The 24,310-nt window shown below is 44.3% G+C and overlaps 1 protein-coding gene across 6 annotated transcripts in view; it reads right to left on the bottom strand.

Annotated features, from left to right (window-relative positions):
- Positions 1 to 24,310, bottom strand: part of ctnna2 (catenin (cadherin-associated protein), alpha 2) — a gene marked incomplete at both ends in the record, with an annotated part of 596,683 nt that overhangs the window by 51,775 nt on the left and 520,598 nt on the right. For 5 of the 6 annotated variants that reach the window (XM_083634725.1, XM_083634723.1, XM_083634724.1 and 2 more), the window contains 2 exons: positions 6,139 to 6,295; positions 8,882 to 8,974. In XM_083634725.1, the coding sequence (XP_083490851.1) occupies positions 6,139 to 6,295; positions 8,882 to 8,974 (250 nt within the window). The remainder of the gene's footprint in view (positions 1 to 6,138; positions 6,296 to 8,881; positions 8,975 to 24,310) is intronic. The other variant, XM_083634728.1, reaches the window with a different exon arrangement.

The following is a 24,310-nucleotide window of genomic DNA, read 5'->3' as shown; positions in this document are numbered from 1 at the left end:
GTCTCGAGCCCTGGCAGAGAACTTTCACCGTACAGTCCGCCCCATCCTACGTAAATGACTGTCCCGGTTCTCTCGCTCAACAGGACCAACTCCCCCTCTCTCCTCAATCGCATCATTGCCATCAATCTCTACCATGAGCCCCCCCTCAATGACTATGGAATACATTATCCCTATCCCTGTCCACATTACCCACAGAATGTCTGACCCTGATTTAAATGTATTTACTCCTCAAACTGACTACCTAATTAATAATACACGTTTTCCTCTTAACTACCCCCTATCAGATTCAACACTCACCAGTATCAAAACTGCCCCGTTAAATGATACATCACAAAACACTACATTTTTCTTTTCTCACTCCCAACCTATTCCTGTAATCATCTCTCACAGAACTAACCCCATTCCACACACCACTCACTGTACTCATAGCAATTTAATCCAAATTAATAATCAAATCCCAGACTCAAATACAAAATCCAAACAACAAAGACAGCCACTCAAACACAACCGGAAAAAAATAAAAATAAATCTAACTAAACATATATCATCCATGCCTCAACTTAGTAAAATCAAGGGTTTCAAAATATGCCATCTCAATGTCAGAAGTCTAGCCCCAAAACTGGACGAAATTAAAATATTACTACAACAATCCAAAGCAGATATCCTCATAATCACAGAAACTTGGTTAACACCCAGTATTCCGGACTCATTCATCTCTATAGAAAATTATCAACTCCACCGTAGGGACCGCCTTAACAAGCCAGGAGGCGGTATTTTAATACTTATAAATCAGTCATATGGACACTCAATAACACATATTGAAACAGAATCTGAAACAATGCAACTGGTCATCAACTTCACAACTCAACAAGCCATCACAGTTATTGCCACATACAGACCCCCTAACTCCAATACTACAGACTATATCAAACAGCTCACCGACATCTTAAAATCTGTTAAAACGAAAGAATATCTCCTCATAGGTGATATCAACCTGGACTATAAGGACAGCTCATCCAAACCACTGAAAGCAATGACAGAAAAACTAGGACTTCACCAATTAGTTAAGGAACCAACCAGAATTTGCAACACCTGCAGCTCCATCCTCGACCTTATCTTCACTAATCAACCCTCTAAATACGCTCAGACAGGAGTCATTCACACCGCTATATCAGATCACTCACTTATATACACTGTTAGAAAAAATGTCAAACCCCCCAAAAGCCATCAACTCTGTACAATCACCAATATACCAAAATCAAAACTGGCCCAGTTCAACACTGAAATGAATAACATTGACTGGAGCAGCCAGCTGGCTCTAGACAACCCAGAACAGATTCTGACAGAATTCCATGAACGCATTGAAACAGTACGAAATAAATATATCACCACCAGAAAGCTCCAACCACGGCAGCCCAAGTTACCCTGGATAAACTCCGAAATCTTAAATATGCTTAAACAGAAGACCCTTTTTCTCAAACAATATAGATTAACTAAGACAAGTGAAGATAGAGCAGAGTTTGTAAATATTAAAAATAAATGTACTTTTGAACTACATAAGGCCAAAACCACATATTACCACGAACTAATCAATCAAACTGCCAATAACCCTAAAACTCTATGGAAGACACTAAATACAATTACTGGTCAAAACCATAACAATAAAAGCAATAACATTCAAATATCGCATCAAGGAACCCTTATCACAGACCAAGATAAAATTGCTAGTGCATTCAATGATTATTTCATCTCATCAGTTAACGAACTCGCAGCAAACTTTGATCCCCCTATATCTCCGACACCTGTACCCCCCCCACCAAATCAGTTCACATTCTCTGAAATCACCCTAGGTAAGCTGACTAACACCTTCAACTCGTTAAATAACTCAACAGCCAAGGACGTCTATGGACTTAACATGCAATTTTACAAGACTCATGCTGATAGCCTCCTGCCTCTATTTCTCCACCTAATCAATCTCTGCATCAGACAGTCCATTTTCCCCACTGACTGGAAAACAGCAAAAATAATTCCCATATACAAAACAGAGGATCCCACTGTGATCTCAAATTATAGACCCATATCTATTCTCCCAGTTCTATCGAAATTATTAGAAAAAACTCTCGCAAATCAGTTAGTTGATCACCTGGAAAACAACCACCTCCTTAATGACTCTCAGTTTGGCTTTCGTTCAGCGCGCTCAACTCTATCTGCTCAATTACTTTTCACTGAAAACATACGCACATCTCTTAATAAAGGACATACCACTGGAGCCGTTTTTATAGATTTCCGCAAAGCCTTCGACACGGTTAATCACCAAATTTTACTCAACAAACTGGTTTCCTTTCAACTCTCCCCCCCTGTTTTATCTATGTTGTCTTCCTACCTATCAAACAGATCCCAGTTAGTCAAGATTGGGAAGGGGACATCACCCCCACTGCCTTGTAACATGGGAGTCCCCCAAGGCAGCATACTGGGCCCATTGTTATTTATAATGTACATCAATGATCTGCCAAATCTCTGTAAACACTCACAATGTCTTTTATATGCTGATGACACAGTTATCTATGTATCTGACTCAAATATAGACACCATCAACACAAAACTCACCTCCGATCTCCAGCTCCTAAATGACTGGCTAAAAACCAACCATCTCACCATCAATGTAAAGAAAACAGAATGCATGTACTTTCACTCACCTAGGAAAACCATCTCCATATCCGCTCCAATCACACTGGCAAAGCAAACACTTACTATTACAGACACTTATAAATATCTTGGAATTCATTTAGACTCTCACCTCACATACCGCAACCACGTCCACAGCCTAACCAATAAACTCAAACAGAAATTATATGTCTACCGCAAGATCAGGCCATTTCTCACACCTACTGTCTCTGCCACCTATCTGAATGCCATTTTTCTTTCCAACCTGTCATACTGTCTCCCCATCTGGTCCCTCACAACTAAAGAAATCACAGAACCATTAGCTAGACTATACAATAGAGCACATAAAATACATGGTAATTTCTCAAACTGGTCCCATCACTGTACAGCCCTATCACTTTCAAATGCCCCAACCTTCCAAAATTACTCAAACCTGTTAGCCATCAAATTTTATTTTCAGCTACAAAACACTAACCTCCCCCCAGCAATTTCAGACCTACTGCCTAAACCCAGCACCAGACCCTCTCTTGTTACACGTTCAATTACTCAAAAACTTATACCTGTCCCAATATATAAAAATAACTTTGGTTTAAGATCCTTCTTCCGTACTAATACAATAATCTGGAATGACATACCCCACCACATCAAATCCATCATATCCGCTCCGCTCTTCAAACATACCTATAAGCAATACATATTAACAAACCAAGCCTGCAACCACTGATTCTCCTGTTGATTTTTATTTATTTATTTGATTGCAAATGTATATTGTCGTTAATGCTGATGTATTTTATTCTGAATAGCACTTTGAAATGTATTTTAGAACTGTATTCTATAGGAACCTGCTGTAAACCAGTTTTATACTGAGTCAGGCCAGGTTTGACTGTAACTAGAATTGTTGCTTTTAAACCTTTTCCTACAAATAAACTGAAACTGAAACTGAAACTGCTTTCTCATACAGCGCCCGGGGACCAACTTCGGATGTTGTCGTCACTGGTCGGATGACGATGACGATCTGATCTTCTGCATGTTTTTAGTAGGGGGGTTATATACGGAGGAACCCCCTGGGGGAGCACGGGGAGAACATGCAAACTCCACACAGAGAGAAAGGCCCTTACGACGAGATACCCCACCTGGGCAGTGGGCACTGAAGATATGGGGGGAACACACAACCACAGCGCTCACAGTGTCCCAGGCGAGAATCGAACTCAGGACCTTCTGACTGTGAGGCGACAGCGCTACCGACTGCGCCACCGTACCCCCACTATAAGAGGAGTGCACTGTGACTCATGTGTCCCGCCCGGTGGATTTGTTTGCTCATGCTAATAGTTTAGCATCTAAGCAGAATATCTCATGTTTTCACCTGCTGTGGAATGAGTTTTAGCTGTACAGTGTACAGTGCTGTACAGTGTCTACCTTGCAGTGTTGGGAAAGTTACTTTCAAAATGTAATATACTACATATGACTAGTTACTTTCATTTGAAAGTAATACGTTACTTATTACACTGCTTTTACCAAAATAACAGCAGCAGCAGAATGACATCGCTGTTAATTTCAAGCCTTGCAGGGAGAGCAGGTGGTGAGTAGGGTTTAATATTTTTCCCGAAAATGAGGCATAGCGGGAAACGGGAAATGAAGAAAAATCCCGGGAAATCGCCCTTTTTTTTTTTTTTTTTTAATAAATCTATGGGTTGCTAATTTGATGCTGTAGTGTCTTATTGGCTGATATCAATAATTATTCTCATTCTTATTATAGGATTAAAGAAAAATAATGAATTTATGTTAACAAACATTATAATTTAAGATAAAAACGTCATATGAAATGCCGTGTTCATTGCATGTGATCGTCTGCTGATATAAGAACAGCCTCATGGAAATGTTATTTGACAATAAATAAACGGAATTCGTTACAGCACTTAATTTGGGAAGTGATATTGGACAATAAACAAATGAAATTCGTTAAAGCAAGTTATTTTGCGTGTTTCAATTAAGCTGAGATGGATTCCATATTCTGATAGCGTTTAGCAGCCTTTCTATAATAGCCAAACAATTTCATTTACTTTCCAAGTGACATTCATTGTTCAAGTGCAATTGAATCAATAAACTAGTGCAACAAACAATCACGGCCTGCGCCGCTTGTGCAAAATTCACGGCTTTAAGAATCCGTCATTATGCTGCCATTTCTGACAGTATTTTGGCCACCGAGGCTTTTGGTGTTAAGTATGCTTCACTTGTGGGGTTTCTGGGGTTTTATGCTGCTGCGACTGCAAATGCAACCCGCTTGTTGATCGTCCTCCACATCTTATCACTCGCTCACAGAGGTTACATGTGGCATCCTCGTTGTTTTGGTTGTTTGTAAAGTATCTCCACGCAAAACTACTGGCAGGCGTGGCAGCAGAAGACATCGTGGTGGAATCCACCAGCGTGGTGAGCGTGGTCCGTTCTTTTAATACATCCATGAGCGTGGTGCATTGTTGAGAGATGCTCTCAGTGTGTGACTCACTCAACAGGTTGGTGTGGCCTGTGTGGACGAATTACCGTATTAACTGCAGTAATGGTCATTACGCAATTTTATTTAGGCTACAATAGGCTGTACAGCTATTTTCTTCAATTCATTTTTTCCCGTTTCCCGCTATTGTATTTTCCGGGAAAACGGGAAATGGTCCAGTCGGGATTTCCCGGGAATCCCGTTTCCCGGGATTAAACCCTAGTGGTGACATAGGAGTGAGTGAGAAAAGGATCAAATATTGGTGGTTAAGACTGAATAATAACATCACAACTGTTCATTTAAAATGAGTTATTCCTCTAAACCTGGCTTCAAATGCCCCAAATTGTTTGCGCCAGCGCTGTTCGGCCCCCAGCCCTCAGCAAAATGTTGCGCTTGGTGAAAAATAATTGGGGACCCCTGGAAACCATCCAAAATTCTAAATGTTATCCTTTTCCTTTGTTATTGTCATCTATAGTGGTTATTTGCATAAAAGAACACACAATTTGAGTCGGAAATGATTGTATCTTTATTTTAATATGTGCTTTGGTTAATTTTTATTTTTATTTTTTTTACTTGTTTTACTTGATAAAGTAACTGGTATAATATTACTGAAATCCTATTGGTAATAAGTTATTACGGTATCACCGAGTTACTGCTAAAAGTAATATATTACATGTAATATGTTACTTTTGTAATGCGTTACCCCCAACACTGCTACCGTGCTACCGTACTTCCAATGCAAACAAATCAAGTCGTGTGTTATTTTAGTGCTTCTTCTTCTCTCTGACACAAAACTGCCCGGCTCGTCCACCAATCATTTCAAATTACTTTCCATTTAGCTTTAGAGCTGCTGCAAGTTCTCACTTTTCATCACCATTCATCAAGTCCTCATCCCCCCCCCCCCACACACACACTTTCAAGATACCGCTAGCCGGTGGCGGTTTTAAATCGAGCACAATTTAAAGTCCGTCTTGGAGCCGCCGTACCTGAGACAGAAAGGAAGTCATCTACTGAGGTGATGTCGTCCACGGCCTCGGTGAGGATGCGCACTTGCTTCTCCCACTGGTCTTTGAAAACGTCCATGTTGTCCTGGGCCACTTTGCTTTGGGGACGGGCAGCCAGTGTGAGTGCAGCGTTGATGACCTGAGAGTAGGTGACAATGTTTTGGTCAGGATGAACACGGTGCATGCCAAACTGCTTGTGAGTGACTTAATAGGGGTGTCAGTAAAAATCGATTCTGAATCGATTATCCCCTTCCAAAAAAAAATCGCTTTTTGTTTTTTTGTTTTAATGTAAGAGCATTTTTTTTTTATTACTTTAACTTATTTTTCTTGAAGTCAGTAAGAATACTAAGAAGTTTTCACCTGTGCAAGTTTAGCATGAATAAATGTTACCCTTTTGTCTAAGGTTTGTCGTCGTGCATGCTGCGTTTACATTATTGCAATCAGTTCATACAACTTTTTCAAATATGAAAACTGCATAATCGTATAGACTTTATTCTGCTTCAGTGCCATCGTTTGCTACACCGCCTCTCTTAGCACACAGCGGACTGAAACTCCTCGCTGTCAGGCGAAAAGAAGCGGCTGGCGACTGCACATGTGTCTGAGGAGGCGAGCGCAATTAGGGAGAAACGCGGGGATGGGGATGGGGGGGGCCGGGGTGAGAGATCGGACAGGGTGTAAAAACACGTCTGATCTCTACAAGATCGGCTTCAAGCCAAAGAGATCGACAGACTTCTTACAGGACTTTTTTTTTTTAATGATGAACAAAATTAATTGTGCTCCGTTAGATCTGCACACACCGGTATTGCAGGAGGCGAAGCCGTGCCTTCCGTGACATGAACAACATCCAGCTGTCTGAGAATACTTTTATCAACCAACTTGTTCTTGAATGTGCACACGGCCTCACACAATAACACCGTGGCAGCTGGCATGTGTGCCTGCTCTCTCCCTCTCTTCTGGATCACTCCTTGCTCTTTAAATTGAGCTTCAGCGTAATTAGTGTGATGTAGGTAGAAAGACGCAGTGATCTGAACATGACACGCTGTGGTGTGTGTGTGTGTGTGCGGTGGTGGAGGGGGTAACACTACCTGAAACAGATGGAACGATCAGTCTTTGTTGTGCCTCCATGTTTGTGCCTCCTTATTCGACCCTTCGTCAGAAAGTTTCTGTCTGTGTTATTGTCTCTAATCTGTCTCTGTTTGGTGCCAAGTGGCAGCAGGGAACAGAATGTTCCCCAAAGCTTCCCGAGGCCCCGCGGCCTTGAGCTGAGTTGTCAGAGAGATCTGTTGAAATCTTTGAAATCTACCCGCTCCCCTAGCTGCTCCACTCCTGTTAATGCGCCGGCTCCCCTGTGAAAACGCCCCAACCCTTGGCCTCGCTGGCAAGACGGTCACAGCGGGGCCCTGCGCATCACAACGCACAGCAAGACGGTGCTCGACAGAATCGGGTGTCGGAGACGGTGCACCTTGACACTATTAGAGACACTGCATGAAATAGGCCACGCCCATCACGGGGGAGAAGCTCCGTTCATTTCCACACACCAGTGTCATTTTCCTTGAATTAAACATAGCTAAAAGCTGTTTGTGTGTGGTGGGCTGCGCAGACAACAAATGTAAAAAATCGCCAGTTAAAGTTTTTTTGTACTCCCGAGGAAAACAAGGAAGCCATTGAGAATTTGTCGAGAAGAGAAATGTGGATGTTGCTGTCAATCAAGTAAGTTGGAGTGTTCATCTTCCGTATATACGATCTTTTTGTGCAACACCCGGCCATGCACGCGACATAGGAGAACGCCAGGATTGGACGGGAGTTTGTGTTTTCCCCCGTTTTGGGCGTGGTTCCTGAATGATGACGCGCTCCGCAGTGTCTCTATAGGCCAGTTCCAAACCGGTCCCTATTACAGAAATAGTGGACTATATAGTGTGTTGGCCATTTTGTACTAGTGTCCCAATTCTCAACCGTTAATTTGATTCACTATATAGTCCACTGTAAAATACCCACAATGCACTGCAGAGAATGTACCCTACAGTTTCTCCCATATACCACAATGCAATGCGGTCGTGTTTACCAAAGGAGAAGAGGAGTCAGCTAGTGTCCGAAACTCATTTGATCGTTCCCCATAATAGTTCACTATAATATGATAAACACTACATGGGACTAGTGAGCGAGTGAACGAGTGAATGTTGGTGAATAAATGATGTATGTGACACGATGGAGCAGATTCACTGGCTCCTGCTTACTGTGAAAGCGTAGCGGCTGCGTATACACTGTAGTCAGTGTCATAGATCTGGAGAGTTTTATGATGCAATAGTAGCGAGATAAAGAGGGGCGGGTCGTGCGTGCTACTGTTGAGGGCCCCAATGCAACTGCATTACCTGATGGGTTACGCCTCTGCTTGGCCTTGGAAAGCGATGGATAAATTACCACCCACTGTTCTCCTCTGCCAGGCCCCCCTGTGGAACAGTGCTGCAAGAATCTTTCCTACACTCCTCCTCCTCCTCCATCTTCCTCCCTTCCTACAGTACCGACCCTCTCGCTCTCTGCTCGCAGCTTTAGCAACGCTCTCACTTCTAAAGGTTTTGCACTCGGGTCAATTCAAGAGTGAGGCGTGTAATCATCAAGACAAGACAAAACGACTAGGGCCTGACTAGGGGTTTATGATGTGTATATGATCAAATATAGCATAATGCTGTCTTATACAGATCTTGGCATTGGGTTTTTTGCTTCTCACCTGTGGACATAAGCTGTCGATTTGGGTGGCAGCCATTCGAACCAGCTTCACGCCTTCTTCATTGTTGGAGATGGAGCAGGCCAGGTTAGCCACCTAAAGGAATAGAGAGAGAGAGAGAAAGATACTGTATTCAGCAATTCGTATGACAAGGGATACAAAAATAAGAGTGTTGCCATATTAAAACTGTGTGACATCATCTTTTCTCGCTCACTTGATAGTAAATGTTATTTTTTTGACACGTTGATAGTACATAATGATTAGGGGTGCTCCGATCCGGCTAAGCCACGATCCGATCCGATTCCGATTCCTGGGGTCACGATCCGATTCCAGAATCGATTCTCGATTCCAACGATTCTCGATTCCAGAATCGAGAATCGATTCTCAATTATGTAGTTTTATATTGCAATAACACACAAAGGTAAATATAAGACAAAAAATGACAAATGTATTAATGCTGAACTTCAAATTCAACTTCTGTATTACAGTCAGGGCCTAAATTCATTTTGCAAACTAGGAGGGAATTCCCCCCTTATGTTCTTCAGATAAGATGGATTTATAGGCTGGGGGGGATCTGTAGACTTTTGGGGGGAATACATTAACCAGAGTTCTTAAGTGCAAGATGTGGTGGCACCGTGGCAGTACAGTACACAAATGACATGAACATTTGGACACTTATTCAGCCGGTATCTTGCATGTTGCGTTCAGGTGCACTGTAAAGAATTTTTTTTTTTTTCTTTTTTTTTACAATTTTAACACATTCACTGCCAGCCGTTTTTCAATACTGTAGTTAGCTTCTGCCAGAGGGTTTTTTTGAGGATTCTGGCTCATTTTACAAGAGCCGAGGATTCTTTTCTGCTTTGACTTTGTGAACACAAAGTTCACAAAAGTACTAATAGAATGTGTGCTTTCTCTGTCTAAAAGAGTTAGTTTGTAGAGTTAGTAGTTATGTAGATATTAGCCGTTGAGTACAGCATGGTTTCAGAGGTTTTCAGAGAGTTTTGAGATAAATGGATTTTTAGAACCACCTCACGTGCCTGTGATTATGGGTGCCCTTGGGCAAGTCTGTATACTGTATTGTGTTTGTGTGTGTGTGTGTGTGTGTGTGTGTGTGTGTGTGTGTGTGTGTGTGTGTGTGTGTGTGTGTGTGTGTGTGTGTGTCTCCAAACTCCTCCCTCCGTCTGTGCTGCTGCTGCTGGCTCCGCGGCCGCTCTCGGGCGAGTCTGGATTACTGTAAAACGGGCTCGTTCGTTTCTTGGGGTGTCGGCTGAGAGCTTTGATGAAGCTTTTGCGATTCTGGTCTTATTTATGCTCAAAGGTACTCGAGTGTGTGTGTGTGCACGCGCGCGCGCGCGCGTGTGTGTGTGTGTGTGTGTGAAATCGAAAGCGTTTTCGCCCAGCTATTTCCTTGAGAATGGCTTTCTCCCGCGGCTGTTTTTGCTCGGCTTTCTCTCTGTCTGGAGAGCACTGTCGCCACTTAGCTGGTCGGTAAAATAGATTATACACATTCTCTTCCTCCAATATTGGTATAGGAGACGTAAAAGGGGTTGATCGATGTCCCACCGTCAAAAAAAAAAAAAAAAATTTAAGCCGAGATATCTCGTCTTTGGCACTCAACGGTTGGATTCTGTAAGCCGAGATATCTCGTCATTGGCACTCAACGTGTTAAGAATCGATTCTTGGGAGTTTGGAATCGATCCAGGAATCGCGGCATTAAGAATCGCGATCCTTTCAGAATCGATTTTTTGGAGCACCCCTAATAATGATATACATTCATACATTTAGGCTGGATCGACCGTATCTTAAAAAATGGCATTCTGCAGCGACTCCTCGACAGCAGTCGAGGCCGGTGTTTCTCATTAACCAAAACCTCTTCCTATCAGTGTTAGCCTCTTTACCTGAAGCCACTGAGCAGAAGCAAAGTATCCCACTCTCACATTGGCTGGTCTTTTGACCATGTGGAGATAGTGATTTGAGGGAATGGCTGCAGCGTCTGCACCAGCGTATGTGTACTATTATCTATGCAGGAGGGGGGGGGGGGGGGGGGGGGGGGGGGATTTCACGCTCGGCTTGGAAAGGAAATGTTGGGGGGGGGGGGGGGGGGGGGCAAAATATGAACAGAAGGTTCAAGCCTGCTCAACTGTTAGATTGCTATTTGTTATTCCCCAGCATCAGGTGCCCTCCTCAGCCTAGCCACTACTACCGCCTCCTTCCCCCCCAACACTCCGCCGTTCCTTGTCTTGCCTTCGTTACAGGAGATAGCTGATATCTGAATAATTCAGACCACGTAGGCGCGCGGGAATGTGATTTTTCTACCGGACAATCACGGGAGAAGAGACCTGTTTCTCTCAAGTGTACTTTCCAATAAAGCCGAAATGCCATGGCAGATGGGATTTGGTCTTATGGACTCCCACCACCATCCATTCTCTGAATTATTGCAACAGTATCAGTACAGAGAGCACATGTCAAGCAATGTGGGGGCAATAATGACATAGCGCTGATTGGAAAGAGGGCCTCCGACGGCAGAGAAAGCAAGCGGGCACAATGGCTAATGCCAAAAACGGCCGACCTGACATACCTAGGAAGCCGAGCTCATTACGGTTGACATTCCCAGCGTGCCTGGGGTTCATTATGAGGCTTAGCGGTGCAAAAAGGCGCTTCATTGTATAATTAAGACACCAGATGGTTTTGCTTAATTTATGTCTGTCTCTGTCTAGAGGTATTTGCTTCCTGGTTGGCGACGCGTCTCCAACCTGATTCCTGTCTGGAAATCATATAGGTTATCCCAGTTCACTTCACCTCAGAAACCGCTGGAATACTACCTTAGCGGTCTGTAAAGTGGTCTTAATGTTAGACTAACTTTGCTACTGTTGCTACTGTTTGAAGAGGTGTGTATTGACCAGAATTCATTCTTTATTTATTTATTTATTTATTTAATAAAAAAACATTTTTTAAAGCAGCTACGAGGAACTTTCATTTTGTGTTGATTGTAGCGGCGCCTGTGGACAAAAGCGGTAGGGCTTCTCCGAGTCAGCGAGTCTCCCCCGCTGTTTGTTTTATTTATTGTATAAGGTTGACGTCAGTGCTTCATTCGCCGGCCGGAAACAAAGTGTGCCACACCAAGATGAATGACTCACACATCCAAATTTAACGTTATTCCTTCCAAAATCAGGACATTGAAGTAAAGCACTATACAATATACACAGCACGGTCCTTCTCTGTCTTCTGCGCTGACATTTTTCATCTGCTTTCTGCTGCCCAGAGCCATGTGTATATAGGATATTTATGGTAGTGACCCAGTCTCTGCCTCTGATTGGTTGCCTTCCATGGCAGCAGCAGAGCAATCTAGTAAGAGAGTGGCGTCTTACTGCTCGGCTGCTGCCATGGAAGGCAACCAATCAGAGGCAGAGAGCGGGTCCCTACCGTAAATATCCTAAATAACATGCCGCGCAACTGCAAAATGGCTGTGAAGTAGGTCATTTGACGGGGCACTTCAAACATTTCTACAAAAAAAATCTCAATTGCGCACTTATTGCTGCCGTGCGCTGCCGTGCCAGTGGTTAACCCTTCGCGTGCCAGAGGTTGCTGACCCCCTGATTTAGACTGTTTCATAACCAGTTAAAAGTACCTTGTAGCTGCTATAATCAAATTACATTTTGTTTTGGAAAATAGCAATGTCTGAAAACGGGGGAAAGCATTATAAGTGCTACTCGGGGCATAAGTGCCTATTCCCAAACAAATATCTCTCCTCCTCTCACTCCGGCAGAAAAACAAACAGACACACACGCGCGCGCACGTACGCGCACACACACACACTCACACACACGCACGTACGCGTGCACGCACAGTCACACACAGTACAGGACATACTTTGCAGTCACCATATTTCCCCGTTGTTATATCACTGTATTTCACAGTTAATTTTCATAACTTCAAAGTCCATAATAATAAATAAGGGTAAATTAGAAGCGATGCATGAGCCCTGGCTTTGAAAGTGAGCTAAACAGACACATGCCTGTTGGCAGCGAAAGGTGCCAGTCTGAGTTAGCGCTGCTACTGCTCACATGTCACCGTTTGAGGCAAATAATTGCCTAAATCAAATTTGTGTTGGAGGACTCTTGCTTAGAGCCCCGTCTCCCTTTACTAGTGACAGCTATGAGCACATTGATGGATTACACCCCTTTATACTGTGTGTGTGTGTGTGTGTGTGTGTGTGTGTGTGTGTGTGTGTGTGTGTGTGTGTGTGTGTGTGTGTGTGTGTGTGTGTGTGTGTGTGTGTGTGTGTACGTGTGTGTGTGTGTGAGAGTGTGTGGGAGGCACAGAGAGAGAGAGAGAGAGTCTGAGTGAGAGTGTATATCTTCTGTGTAAATGTGAGTGAGTGTGTGTGTGTGTGTGTGTGTGTGTGTGTGTGTGTGTGTGTGTGTGTGTGTGTGTGTGTGTGTGTGTGTGTGTGTGTGTGTGTGTGTGTGTGTGGAGGATACACAACTTAAAGCAGAACTTAATGAGACAGGCTATATATGTCATGTGTCTGTAAGTAGTAATTGGCTCTGCAGGTATAGGAACAGGCATCAGCTCTTTTCTCAATTACAGTTTAATTCCTGTATGGGAGCAAATCTCATGTCAAAGCCTTTAGCGTGCTAATATAAGGGTAGTTTTGGCCTCTGCTCGGGGGGCCCAGTGGCGCCCCCTAGCTGCCCGCTGTGAGGTGGACGGGCCATGAGGGCTTTCTGGAGGCTGGCAACGTGCCCAGCTGGCCCACACTTCCGCCTCACCTCCTCCTCGCCAATGCAGAGAGAAGCTGGCGCAGGGCCAGCGCTGCAACGTCCGGCCAAAACCACTAATTGCAATTATCTGAAGGAACTGCTTCTCCGCTGAGTTTCTTTCTTTAACAAAGCAGGCAGACGGGCCTAACACCCCAAGACAGAAGGGCCTAGCACTGTGCCACGCACACGCGGCTAATGCTGATACAGGCAAGGCTGTTGGAATAGAATACAAGATTCAAAGTGGGGGTGTGTGTGTGTGGGGGGGGTGCTAGCGGTGTGTTTGTGTGTGAAAATGTGTGTGAGGGAGAGCGAGGAAGGGAGTGATGGAGAGAGAGAGAGAGAGAGATCCCTGCTCCATGGCCATTCTTCATTTGAGCCTCAAACGGAGAACTATCGATTTGGTCCTTTTTTTTTGCTCTGCCCTGGATAATCACTTCAATTCTAATTTGACGAAGGTTCCCACTGCATTTGGGGAGATGGCCATTCTCGTGTGTATGCTGCCCAAATACCAAGTACCAGAAAAGTAGATTTGATAGTGTGAAAATAAAATAAAATACAACTAATGGATGGGAACTGTTTATTTATTTATTTATTTATTTATTTATGTGTCTGTTTTTTTGTATGATCTCTTTTTTTATTGTTGCTATTATTGCTGAGAGAGAATACAGATTATGTTAGAACTGGGGGAAAAAGTCGACTCCCAAAACAGGGTTTAAATAATTTGAAATGTGTCTTTTTCAATATGAAGGTTAGTTAGGGTGTAAAATAAAATAGATAAACATCTTTGGTAAACATGTTGATGTGACATAGGCCAAGGTCATTTTTAAGGAGGGTGACTCACTCACTCAGTCCGGAGCACTTACTGACATGTTTGTGTTGGCGCAAATTACCGTACATCGCAGGGACATTACATTTGGCCCAACGACAGATATTGGTAACCATTAGTAGCTCCAGAAATATTTCCCCAATCAGCCTGAAGGGGGCGCAATAGTCAAAGGTTAAAAATCCAGACTTTGAAAGGTCATAACTTCCGATAAGTCCGATTTCAGCTGTGTGTTCAGCACGTGTTCACCTGACCATGCTCTACAAATTTGCCTCAAGGACCCTCAAGGTCCGCCTGGAAAGTTTTTGAGATATTCCGGGCATCCGCATCACAGACACACTCACATGGCCCCCCCCCCCCCACCCCAACCCCAACTGAATCCTCAAGAAAGCACAGCAGAGACTGTACTTTCTGAGGCGCCTCAAGAGATTTGGCTTGAGTACCAAAGCTCTTGTGAATTTCTATCGCTGCACCACAGAGAGTGTTCTGACAGGCTGTATCACAGTGTGGTTTGGCAACCTGACTGCCCAGGACTGCAGCCTGCTACAATGGAGCACAGAACTAACACATCTCCATAACATCTACACCACTCGCTGCAAAAAGAAAGCTCAGAACATCCTCGAGGACACCAGCCACCCCGCCCATGTCCGGCTCTCACACCATCGGGGACATTTCCCCCCCCCCCGCAGCATCAAGACACACACTTCTTCCCCCAGACAGTCAGGTTGCTGAGCAGCTGAACCATATGCACCCCACTTTGTTACTATGTAACATGCGTTATCGTCAGTGTTGGACAAGTTACTTTCAAAATGTAATATACTACATATTACTACTTACTTTCATTTGAAAGTAATACGTTACTTTACAATTTTACTGTCTGTGTAGAGTAACTGATTATTTATTACACTACTTTTGCATTGCTTTCACCAAAATAACTGCAGTAGCAGAATGACATCGCCGCCCCGGAACCATCCTGAAAAAGAATTGAAACTGTCTTGAAGTCAGTGTAAACCGTCCAGAATTCTAAATGTTGTCCTTTTCCTTTGTTATTGTCATCTAATAGTGCTGATATCAATTTGATTAGAAAATTAAATTATATCGTTATTTAAATACACTATGTGCTTTGATGCATTTTTTTCTAACTCAATTTGTAACATATTACATGTTACTTTTGTAATGAGTTACCCCCAACACTGGTAATCGTGTGCTGTACATTGTGCTGTTTTTGTGTATCGTGTTGTGTATTATTATTGTGTTTGCACTGAGTGCATTGCAGTCTCTGTGCATTGTGTAGCCTACATAGCTATGTTGGCCTGCGCTTTCTTTTCTCTCTTTTTTATTGTCAGTTTCTTGTGATGTGTGTCCTTTGTGTGTTAAGGCAGAAGCCAGAGCACAACAATGTCATTGTAATTATACACATGACAATAAAGTGGAACTTGAAACACATTTTTAACATGTCCTCCTACACCGTTTGACCGATCATCACCCACATATTTTTTGTAGTATCGACAGACCTACCTCATTTGATAAAAGGTTGTATACAGTACCGTCATTTTGAAGATATATATATATATATGTATATATATGTATGTGTATATATATATATATATATATATATATATATATATACATATATATATATATATTCAAAATGACGGTATATATATATATATATATATATATTCAACATGATGGTATATATATATATATATATATATTCAAAATGATGGTATATATATATATATATATATATATATATATATATATCTTCAAAATGACGATATATATATATATCTTCAAAATGACGGTATATATATATACATATATATACAATGTATACATTACATTTGTGAGAGGGTGTGACCAATAATCACAAAACTATGTGAAGATGTTCAGATATCATCAATGACCATGCCTGCATAGCTGTTTTACAATTGAACAGTACGGGGGCCGCTCCAAATGCCAAAAAACTGTATGATGATGAAATGTGATGATGAAAATGTGGTACGCGTGTTCAGGAAGGCTGCACTAGTCCAAATAAGACGTTTTGTCAACATCTGTGAAAGTGGGCGGGGCCTCTGGTGTAATAATCATATAACAGCTGGAACAGTAATGTGCCTTTTGTTTCTTTTCTCTCTTGACGTTGTCAACACCAAATGTGCTGCAGTATCGGTGCCGTGGGCCTGTGCAGTTTTTATTTTTTATTTTACTTTTCAAAAGCTGCTACGGCTCTCCTCTCCTCAGTCAATGCAGCAGCCCTAAACTGTGCCGTCCCTGCAGGCGTCTTCCAGCAGCTGCAGCAGATAAATCACCCTTCCAGTTACTAACTCTGAGGAACATCTAATAGAGCCGGTGTCAGCCGAGGTGTCGGGCTGCAACAGCTCCACCTCAGGATGAAGCAGGAAGTGGATTGTAAAGCAGAAAAAATGGCGAGAGAGGAGGAAGGGCTCAGTGGGGGGGGGGGGGGGATGACATTTTGAGTTATGCGATGTAAAACGAAAGCACTCACTTCTATTAAAAGACTGTCGTCTGGTTGTTTACTTGTTGCAGGGTGATGGTGAGGCGTTTATTGTTGGCATGGGGTGGAGGGTGTTTTATCCCCTTTCAAATACACACAACTACCAATACCATCTCTGTCTGCTGCCTTCTCTCTCTCTCTCTCGCGCACACACACACACACACACACACACACACACACACACACACACACACAAACACACACACACACACACACACACACACACACACGCCAGTAAATAAATCAGTCTGTCAACATAGATGGAGGAGAACGCTTAACAGGGGAATACTGTATGCAGCCTATGAAACAATTACAGGCGCGGCCTCGCAGGAGTGCTTGTATTTGGTTTAGTCATGAGCTGTCAGCTCCCCAGTGGCAAACGCCTGAACACATATATGGTGCGGGGCGGAGGTGGCAGACACAGGTGAAGGTGCACGACGTTAGGTTGTGCCGCCAGATGTCAAGGTTGTGCGAGGTTCAGGTCTGCGGGGGATAGAAAGCGGCGCGAGTTGATGACCCGCTATGACTGATTACGAACCACCTCTTTGAAAATCAATCCCTATTAAGGAGTGATGTACGCCTCGCCTCAGGGGGGGGGGGGGTGCCCACTGGGCTCGCAACAACATCAAAAGGCACACTAGACCGTGCAGCGTCTTAATGGAGAAAAAGTACAATATAGCAGTAGCTTCACCAGCATGGCTTATTGTGATCAGGGTGCTAATAGGTAACATTTGGAATCCAGCTGAATATTGGCTGGTTGATTGCTAATTTCCTAACGCCAGATTAGCATCTCAATTTGTGTGGGGCAAAAAGTAATTTCCTCGTTGCGTGACATCAAATATTTCATTCCACAGCCTGGACTAAACTGTCCACTGGGGGCTGGACCTCAAAATTACACAATGTTTCAATAATGACAGACTAGAAGGAAAGTACATTCAACTTTAATGATGAAACAAACAACACTTAGATTTGGCGTATGACTCCATGGTATGATGACGCTCCTCTGAGGCGTGAGGAGGGCGTCAGAGATTTTATAGGATAGAGAACCCCCATAGGGAGTTCTATTGGAGCCATGACATTGGTGGTGTTCAGGGGAGGAGGTGGGGCGAATCGACTGCTACACAGGATTTCAGCAGCTATGGGTGACACACAAGGTGAGTTAGAACTTTGCAGAATACGAGAGGACTGATATGGAACTTCATTTAGGTGATTGGCCAGCAGCTGAAGAGAGGGAAAGCGTGGGAGACATTGATTGGACAGGGATAAAGGGGGGCGTGCATATTTATGAATGGCTGATGTAACCTGAACAGGGCGCTTGCTGCAGGGAAGAGAGAGATGAATGGAAAGGAACAATGGATTAGTGAATGGGATGGTTAATCAGACATTGACTAGAGAAGTAGTCTTCATTATTGAAAACAGTCTAAGACATTATGTCTGAATGGAAATATAGGTTCCTATGAACTCTAACATTCAGGAGCACTATTTTGATCAATCTAATGGTACATTTTAGATTATTATTATTATTATTGTGATTATTATTGTGATGATAATAATAATATTATGGTTGTGATAATAAACAAAACAAAACAAGTGTCGTGTCGCTTTTCGTATTGGCTCGGTGAGTCGTCTTGATTAGCGATCACTGATTCAGCTCACATGGCTGATACCTCCTTGATCTCCCCATGATCACTGATTCAGCTCACTCACATGGCTGATACCTCCTTGATCTCCCCACACGTTTGCCTCAGAGGAACGGTGCACCTAGATTGCGAGTGACTCTAAAGGCACTGAGGGGACTGCTGTTCAGTTCCTAAATCAGAATGGAAATGAGCTTAAGTCCCCGTTCACTTAAGTGACAGGTCCACTAATATGGGAGAAGCACTGGGAGAGGCTCCTCCACTCCTGCACACTCTCCCCGCGGAGCCCAGGTTCATCACCTCCATGCAGACTGACGCAGTCGCTGGCATCCTTGAGATTTAAAGTGGCTGGTGAATAAAAGTCAAAGGCAGCAGAGCAGAGCCTTAAACACCTTCTCCATTCAAAGTGGGTGTTAGAGTAGCTCCTGTGTTGGAAGACGACACATTTGTTACACTAAATGGCATAAAGTGAAGGATGATCCCTCGAATGCAATTGAGGGGTTTTACTCAAAACTGTGCCGGGTTCACCACGAGCAGCAAGCTGCTGCCTGTTGCAGGTAAGCAATCAGGCTGGGCCAACAGAGCCAATCAGATCTCGCATGCTGACGGAGATGCATTACCAGATAAGAACGAGAGGACAGGACATTTTTCCTACGAGCATGTGTGAATGAATTAAATAGTGACATGCCAGCGCATTTAATGTATTGTTAAATGCCTAATTAAAAACACACGTTAAATAATTAGTACTCCAGCACACAGCAGAATTACTTAGAATGGCACTTGTATTGATTGGCTACATGATCATTGTAGAAAATGAAACCCAGGGAATGAACTAATGCAATATATAGGGGATGGGTATCGGTATCGGATGTTATCGATCGATACCGGTTCCGGTATCGGTACTGGTTATCGATACCGATACTTATCGATACTCTTATCGATACTAAATCTCCATAATTTGGTGCAAAAAAATAAAGACATGACATGAAAAGATGCAAATAGATTCAACAGTTATTTTGTTATTACTTATAACAAGTACAATTCCTGAGAAGGCCTATTTCACCGCTGTGAATATGATGGTGGTTCTGATTTGGATTCTCTTTCAGGTCGACATAAAGAACGGCGTCAGCATGGAAAACTTGGAGCCATTTGGAGTGTTGAGTCAAACTCAGAATGCAGAGACTCGCTGACTCTAAACAGAGCCGTCTGATACTTGCCAATGAAATATCGAAGCTCACCGTAAATTTTCCTCTTGCCCTTTGTACAGGTTGACACCCTGGTATTATACAAAAACGACTACCTGCCATGTTTGATTAGTGATTTTGGCATTATGGAAAATCATTAGCTTCTCAAAAGTAACATCCAGCTTGCAGTCACAACGGACCGGCTACACCAGCACCGTGAGGAGCTGAACTGAGGGTGGTGTTCCTGGGATTAGGAAAGCTGGGACAAAAAATGCAAACAATGTGCGTTTCCCATGATCCTTTACGTAAAATACGTCAATCATTTTAACATTTAAATTTAAAATGAGTTTTTTGTGTGTGCCTGTTATGTCCCGGATACCTCTTCAATTCATGTTGTGTAGGTTTTCCATTTTGTATTTCTTGTGCAAGTGTGTGTTCTTCAGAACCTCCCAGACCCCGAGAAAGAATCAGTGGGAAAAAAACACTGAAGAAATGAAATGAATGAACAAACCAACATGGTAATTTCATAACGTGTAAAAATATGTAGCTCCAGGGAGCGACTGAAGTTTTCCATTCTAGGTTGCCTCATTCATTTCCTTCACATCGCTCTGATTTATCTGCCTCTATTTGCATTTTAAACCTTGCCAACACAATAGGTCTGAGCCTGATTGGCTATTGATTCTAGTGCAGCTGATTTGAAAGGCAACGTTTGGTATGTCTCCATTAACCCAATTCATTCAAAGAGAAATCGGATCCAGAACCCAAGAATTGTGATGTTCTTTACCCCTAAAATTGATTTGAGTTTTTTTTTTTTTTTTTTTTCATTTCAAACAAAAACTGGGCTCACTGGTGATGCTGAGAAGGTGTTTGTCTGAGTTACCTGCAGATCAGTAGGAGATTGGCTGCTTGTGGAGCGCTACACATGCTGCCAGGTCATCTGTAATACTTAAGACAACCATCCAGTGTAACAGTAGTAATAGTTACCGCCTTTTAGCAGTGGCCCACTAGCTGATATCACATTTGACTCATAAAGAGGTGATTTTAAATGAAAGCTTTGATTCAATATATCAGTTATAACCTTTTCACCTGCAATTGGAAAAGAATGCATCAGTTTCTGATTATATTAAAGCCCCTACAAGGAACTTTTAACTGGTTATGAAACTGGTTATGTCTCAATTGAACACTGATGCCTCTATATTACCTCGATCGGCAAATGAGGCCATCAGCGAGAAGATTGGCTCATTCTATATGGTTATTGTATATGCCAGCGGGAGGAGGAGGCTTAGTGCTCAGGCTCTCGGGGATCTTTACGACACGACGCGGTGGTGCTCATGGGAAATGCAGTCTTCGTTCTGGGGAAACGCTACCGCTTTTGTCCACTTTTTGTCAAAATGAACACATTTTTTATTTGATATACATGTTTTTAAACCAAAGCTCTGGTTGAAGCCTGTGCAAAAAGTAACTTGCCGTTCGAATCCCGGGCATGGTCTCCTTGACAACCATGACTGAGCTTGCGCGAGAGGCTGACAGCTTGTGATTTACAGTGGTTGTTTTTCTGGAGCCACAGCTTGAGGTTTGGCTGTTCCTCCTAATACCACGCCTGTCTCCCTGATAAATATGATAATTTGCAGCAGGCTGGCAAGCAGGTGACCCGGCACTGGCAGGGGGGGAGAGGTTAGACACCTACATAAGACAACAGTGGGTGGGGATGCCAACCCGCTTACACGCGAGTAATAGGTACCCACCCACACCGCTGGATAGGAGAGGGGAGGCACGCTGTCCGTTTTTGCACTTCACCTCATTATAGTGCAAAACGTTAGGGGCCAATGGCTTCTTTCAATGAGCACAGGATAAAACAACTATAATAATACAAGGATATATAATACATCATAATAGCCTTACAACTTCTAAATGTGATTTATTTACATAGGGAAAAGTTAGTGCCTAATTAAGTGAAGAAGGCCAGGGGAGGAGAACAAGGCCACCGCCAGAGTAAGATCCACCTATATAAAATGTTTACTGGGATCAACAAGGGACACAGAGAGGTAATTGAAAACAATATAAACAATCTATAAAGTTTGCCGCTTGGGCACAGCTGACTGGTGAAAAGTGTGTGTGTGTGCATGTGTGTGTGCGTGTGTGCGAGCGTGTGCGTGTACATGTGCGTGTGTGCGAGCGTGTGCGTGTGCATGTATGTGTGCGAGCATGTGCGTGTACATGTGCATGAGACTTCAGTTTACCAAGTGTGTCTTGGCCATCAACTATCCTCGCGTAAATCCACCAGTCTCACAGCATGCCTGACAGTGCGAGCGTGTGCATGTGTGTGTATGTGTGCGAGCATGTGCGTGTGCGTGTACATGTGTGCGAGCGTGTGCGTGTGCATGTGTGCGAGCGTTTGCGTGTGCAAGCGTGTGCGTATGTATGTGTGCGAGCGTGTGCGTGTGCATGTGTGCGAGCGTGTGCATGTGTGCGAGCGTGTGCATGTGTGCGAGCGTGTGCATGTGTGCGAGCGTTTGCGTGTGCATGTGTGCGAGCATGTGCATGTGCGTGTGTGCGAGCATGTGCGTGTGCATGTGTGCGAGCGTGTGCGTGTGCATGTGTGCGAGCGTGTGCATGTGTGCGAGCGTGTGCATGTGTGCGAGCGTTTGCGTGTGCATGTGTGCGAGCGTGTGCATGTGCGTGTGTGCGAGCATGTGCGTGTGCATGTGTGCGAGCGTGTGCGTGTGTGCGAGCATGTGTGTGTGTGCGAGCATGTGTGTGTGTGCGAGCATGTGCGTATGCATGTGTGCGAGCGTGTGCGTGTGTGCGAGCGTGTGCGTGTGCATGTGTGCGAGCGTGTGCATGTGTGCGAGCGTGTGCATGTGTGCGAGCGTGTGCATGTGTGCGAGCGTTTGCGTGTGCATGTGTGCGAGCATGTGCATGTGCGTGTGTGCGAGCATGTGCGTGTGCATGTGTGCGAGCGTGTGCGTGTGTGCGAGCATGTGTGTGTGTGCGAGCATGTGTGTGTGTGCGAGCATGTGCGTATGCATGTGTGCGAGCGTGTGCGTGTGTGCGAGCGTGTGCGTGTGCATGTGTGCGAGCATGTGCGTGTGTGCGAGCGTGTGCGTGTGTGCGAGCGTGTGCGTGTGTGCGAGCGTGTGCATGTGTGCGAACGTGTGCGTGTGCGTGTGTGTGAGCGTGTGCGTGTGTGTGTGCGTGTGTGTGTGTGTGCGAGCGTGTGCATGTGTGCGAACGTGCACAGACAGTACAGAAGGCCAGTGTGTCTCCCAGCTTCCATTTGGAGGCCTGGATATTGGATGATCTTGTGCACCCTGCAGCTGAGTGACAGGACAGGAAAGGAAGAGAGAAAGAGGGGAGGGGGGGGGCAGAACGGGCTGACTCGCGCTCCCTGGAGCACCTACCCACTATTGCTGTTGGCATGGCCGCCATGCTGCTTTGCCCGGGTCCGCTCCTCAGACGGAGCACAGGCCGGGCTGGATTGATTTCTCTTAATTTGGCTCGGAGCACTCGATCACACGGGGCGGGGAGCTCGGTGCCTCCGATGTAGTCCAAAGGCCGTGTCTCTCAGGTAGGCAGTGGTCTGTTGGTCCCACAGCAGCTCACGCTCCAGCTGTTGCTGTAGTCAAAGGGGCTAAACTACTTCTAACATGACTCTTTGCCATCCTGCCCCGAAAAAACCCCCAGTATTGATTTCTCTCTGCCTCCTGTCTCCTCCTCCCTCCCTCTTATACGAGTGCTAGCCAAGCAGTCGGGCTTGGCACCAAAACATAATTATGAAAATGGACCTCTGGGTTGTTTCTTTTAATCTCTCTGTACATTCCACAGTCCCTCGGCAGCACGGGCCCATTTAAAAAGCAGCGTTTCAGGGGAATTGAAATGTTGAACCCGCCGTGCAGTAAAGAATGCTCTGTTGTTTTTACCCGCCGTGCAGTAAAGAATGCTCTGTTGTTTTTACCCGCCGTGCAGTAAAGAATGCTCTGTTGTTTTTACCCGCCGTGCAGTAAAGAATGCTCTGTTGTTTTTACCCGCCGTGCAGTAAAGAGAATGCTCTGTTGTTTTTACGCGGCAGGATGGTTCAACTTGGAAAAGTGGCTGCTGGAGTATACTTCTCCAGACGCACACACTGCATGCTGTCAGCAGGCCAGCACACTTCTCCATCTCTCTCCGCGCGCCAAGGAGGCGTTTGGAATGCTGGTAGTGAGAGTTGCTTTCATTCACAGAAGTGGGCTCCAGCGAGCTTTGAGTGCTCTGTACTTTGTTCTTTTGTCAAACGTTGGCATCGAGTCACAGAGTGGCACCCGTGACAAAGTGCCTCGACTGAAAGACGGCAATTACAGCTCTCTCCTCGACGTCGAGTCCATGTCCAGTGACACTCATATGGACTTCAAGTCCATGTCCAGTGACACTCATATGGACTTCAAGTCCATGTCCAGTGACACTCATATGGACTTCAAGTCCATGTCCAGTGACACTCATATGGACTTCAAGTCCATGTCCAGTGACACTC

The sequence above is a fragment of the Poromitra crassiceps genome (genome assembly GCF_964638095.1).
Source record: "Poromitra crassiceps genome assembly, chromosome: 4".
Taxonomy (NCBI): domain Eukaryota; kingdom Metazoa; phylum Chordata; class Actinopteri; order Beryciformes; family Melamphaidae; genus Poromitra; species Poromitra crassiceps.
The sequence above is the reverse complement of the archived record's forward strand: the minus strand, read 5'-3'. Positions and strand labels throughout refer to the sequence as shown.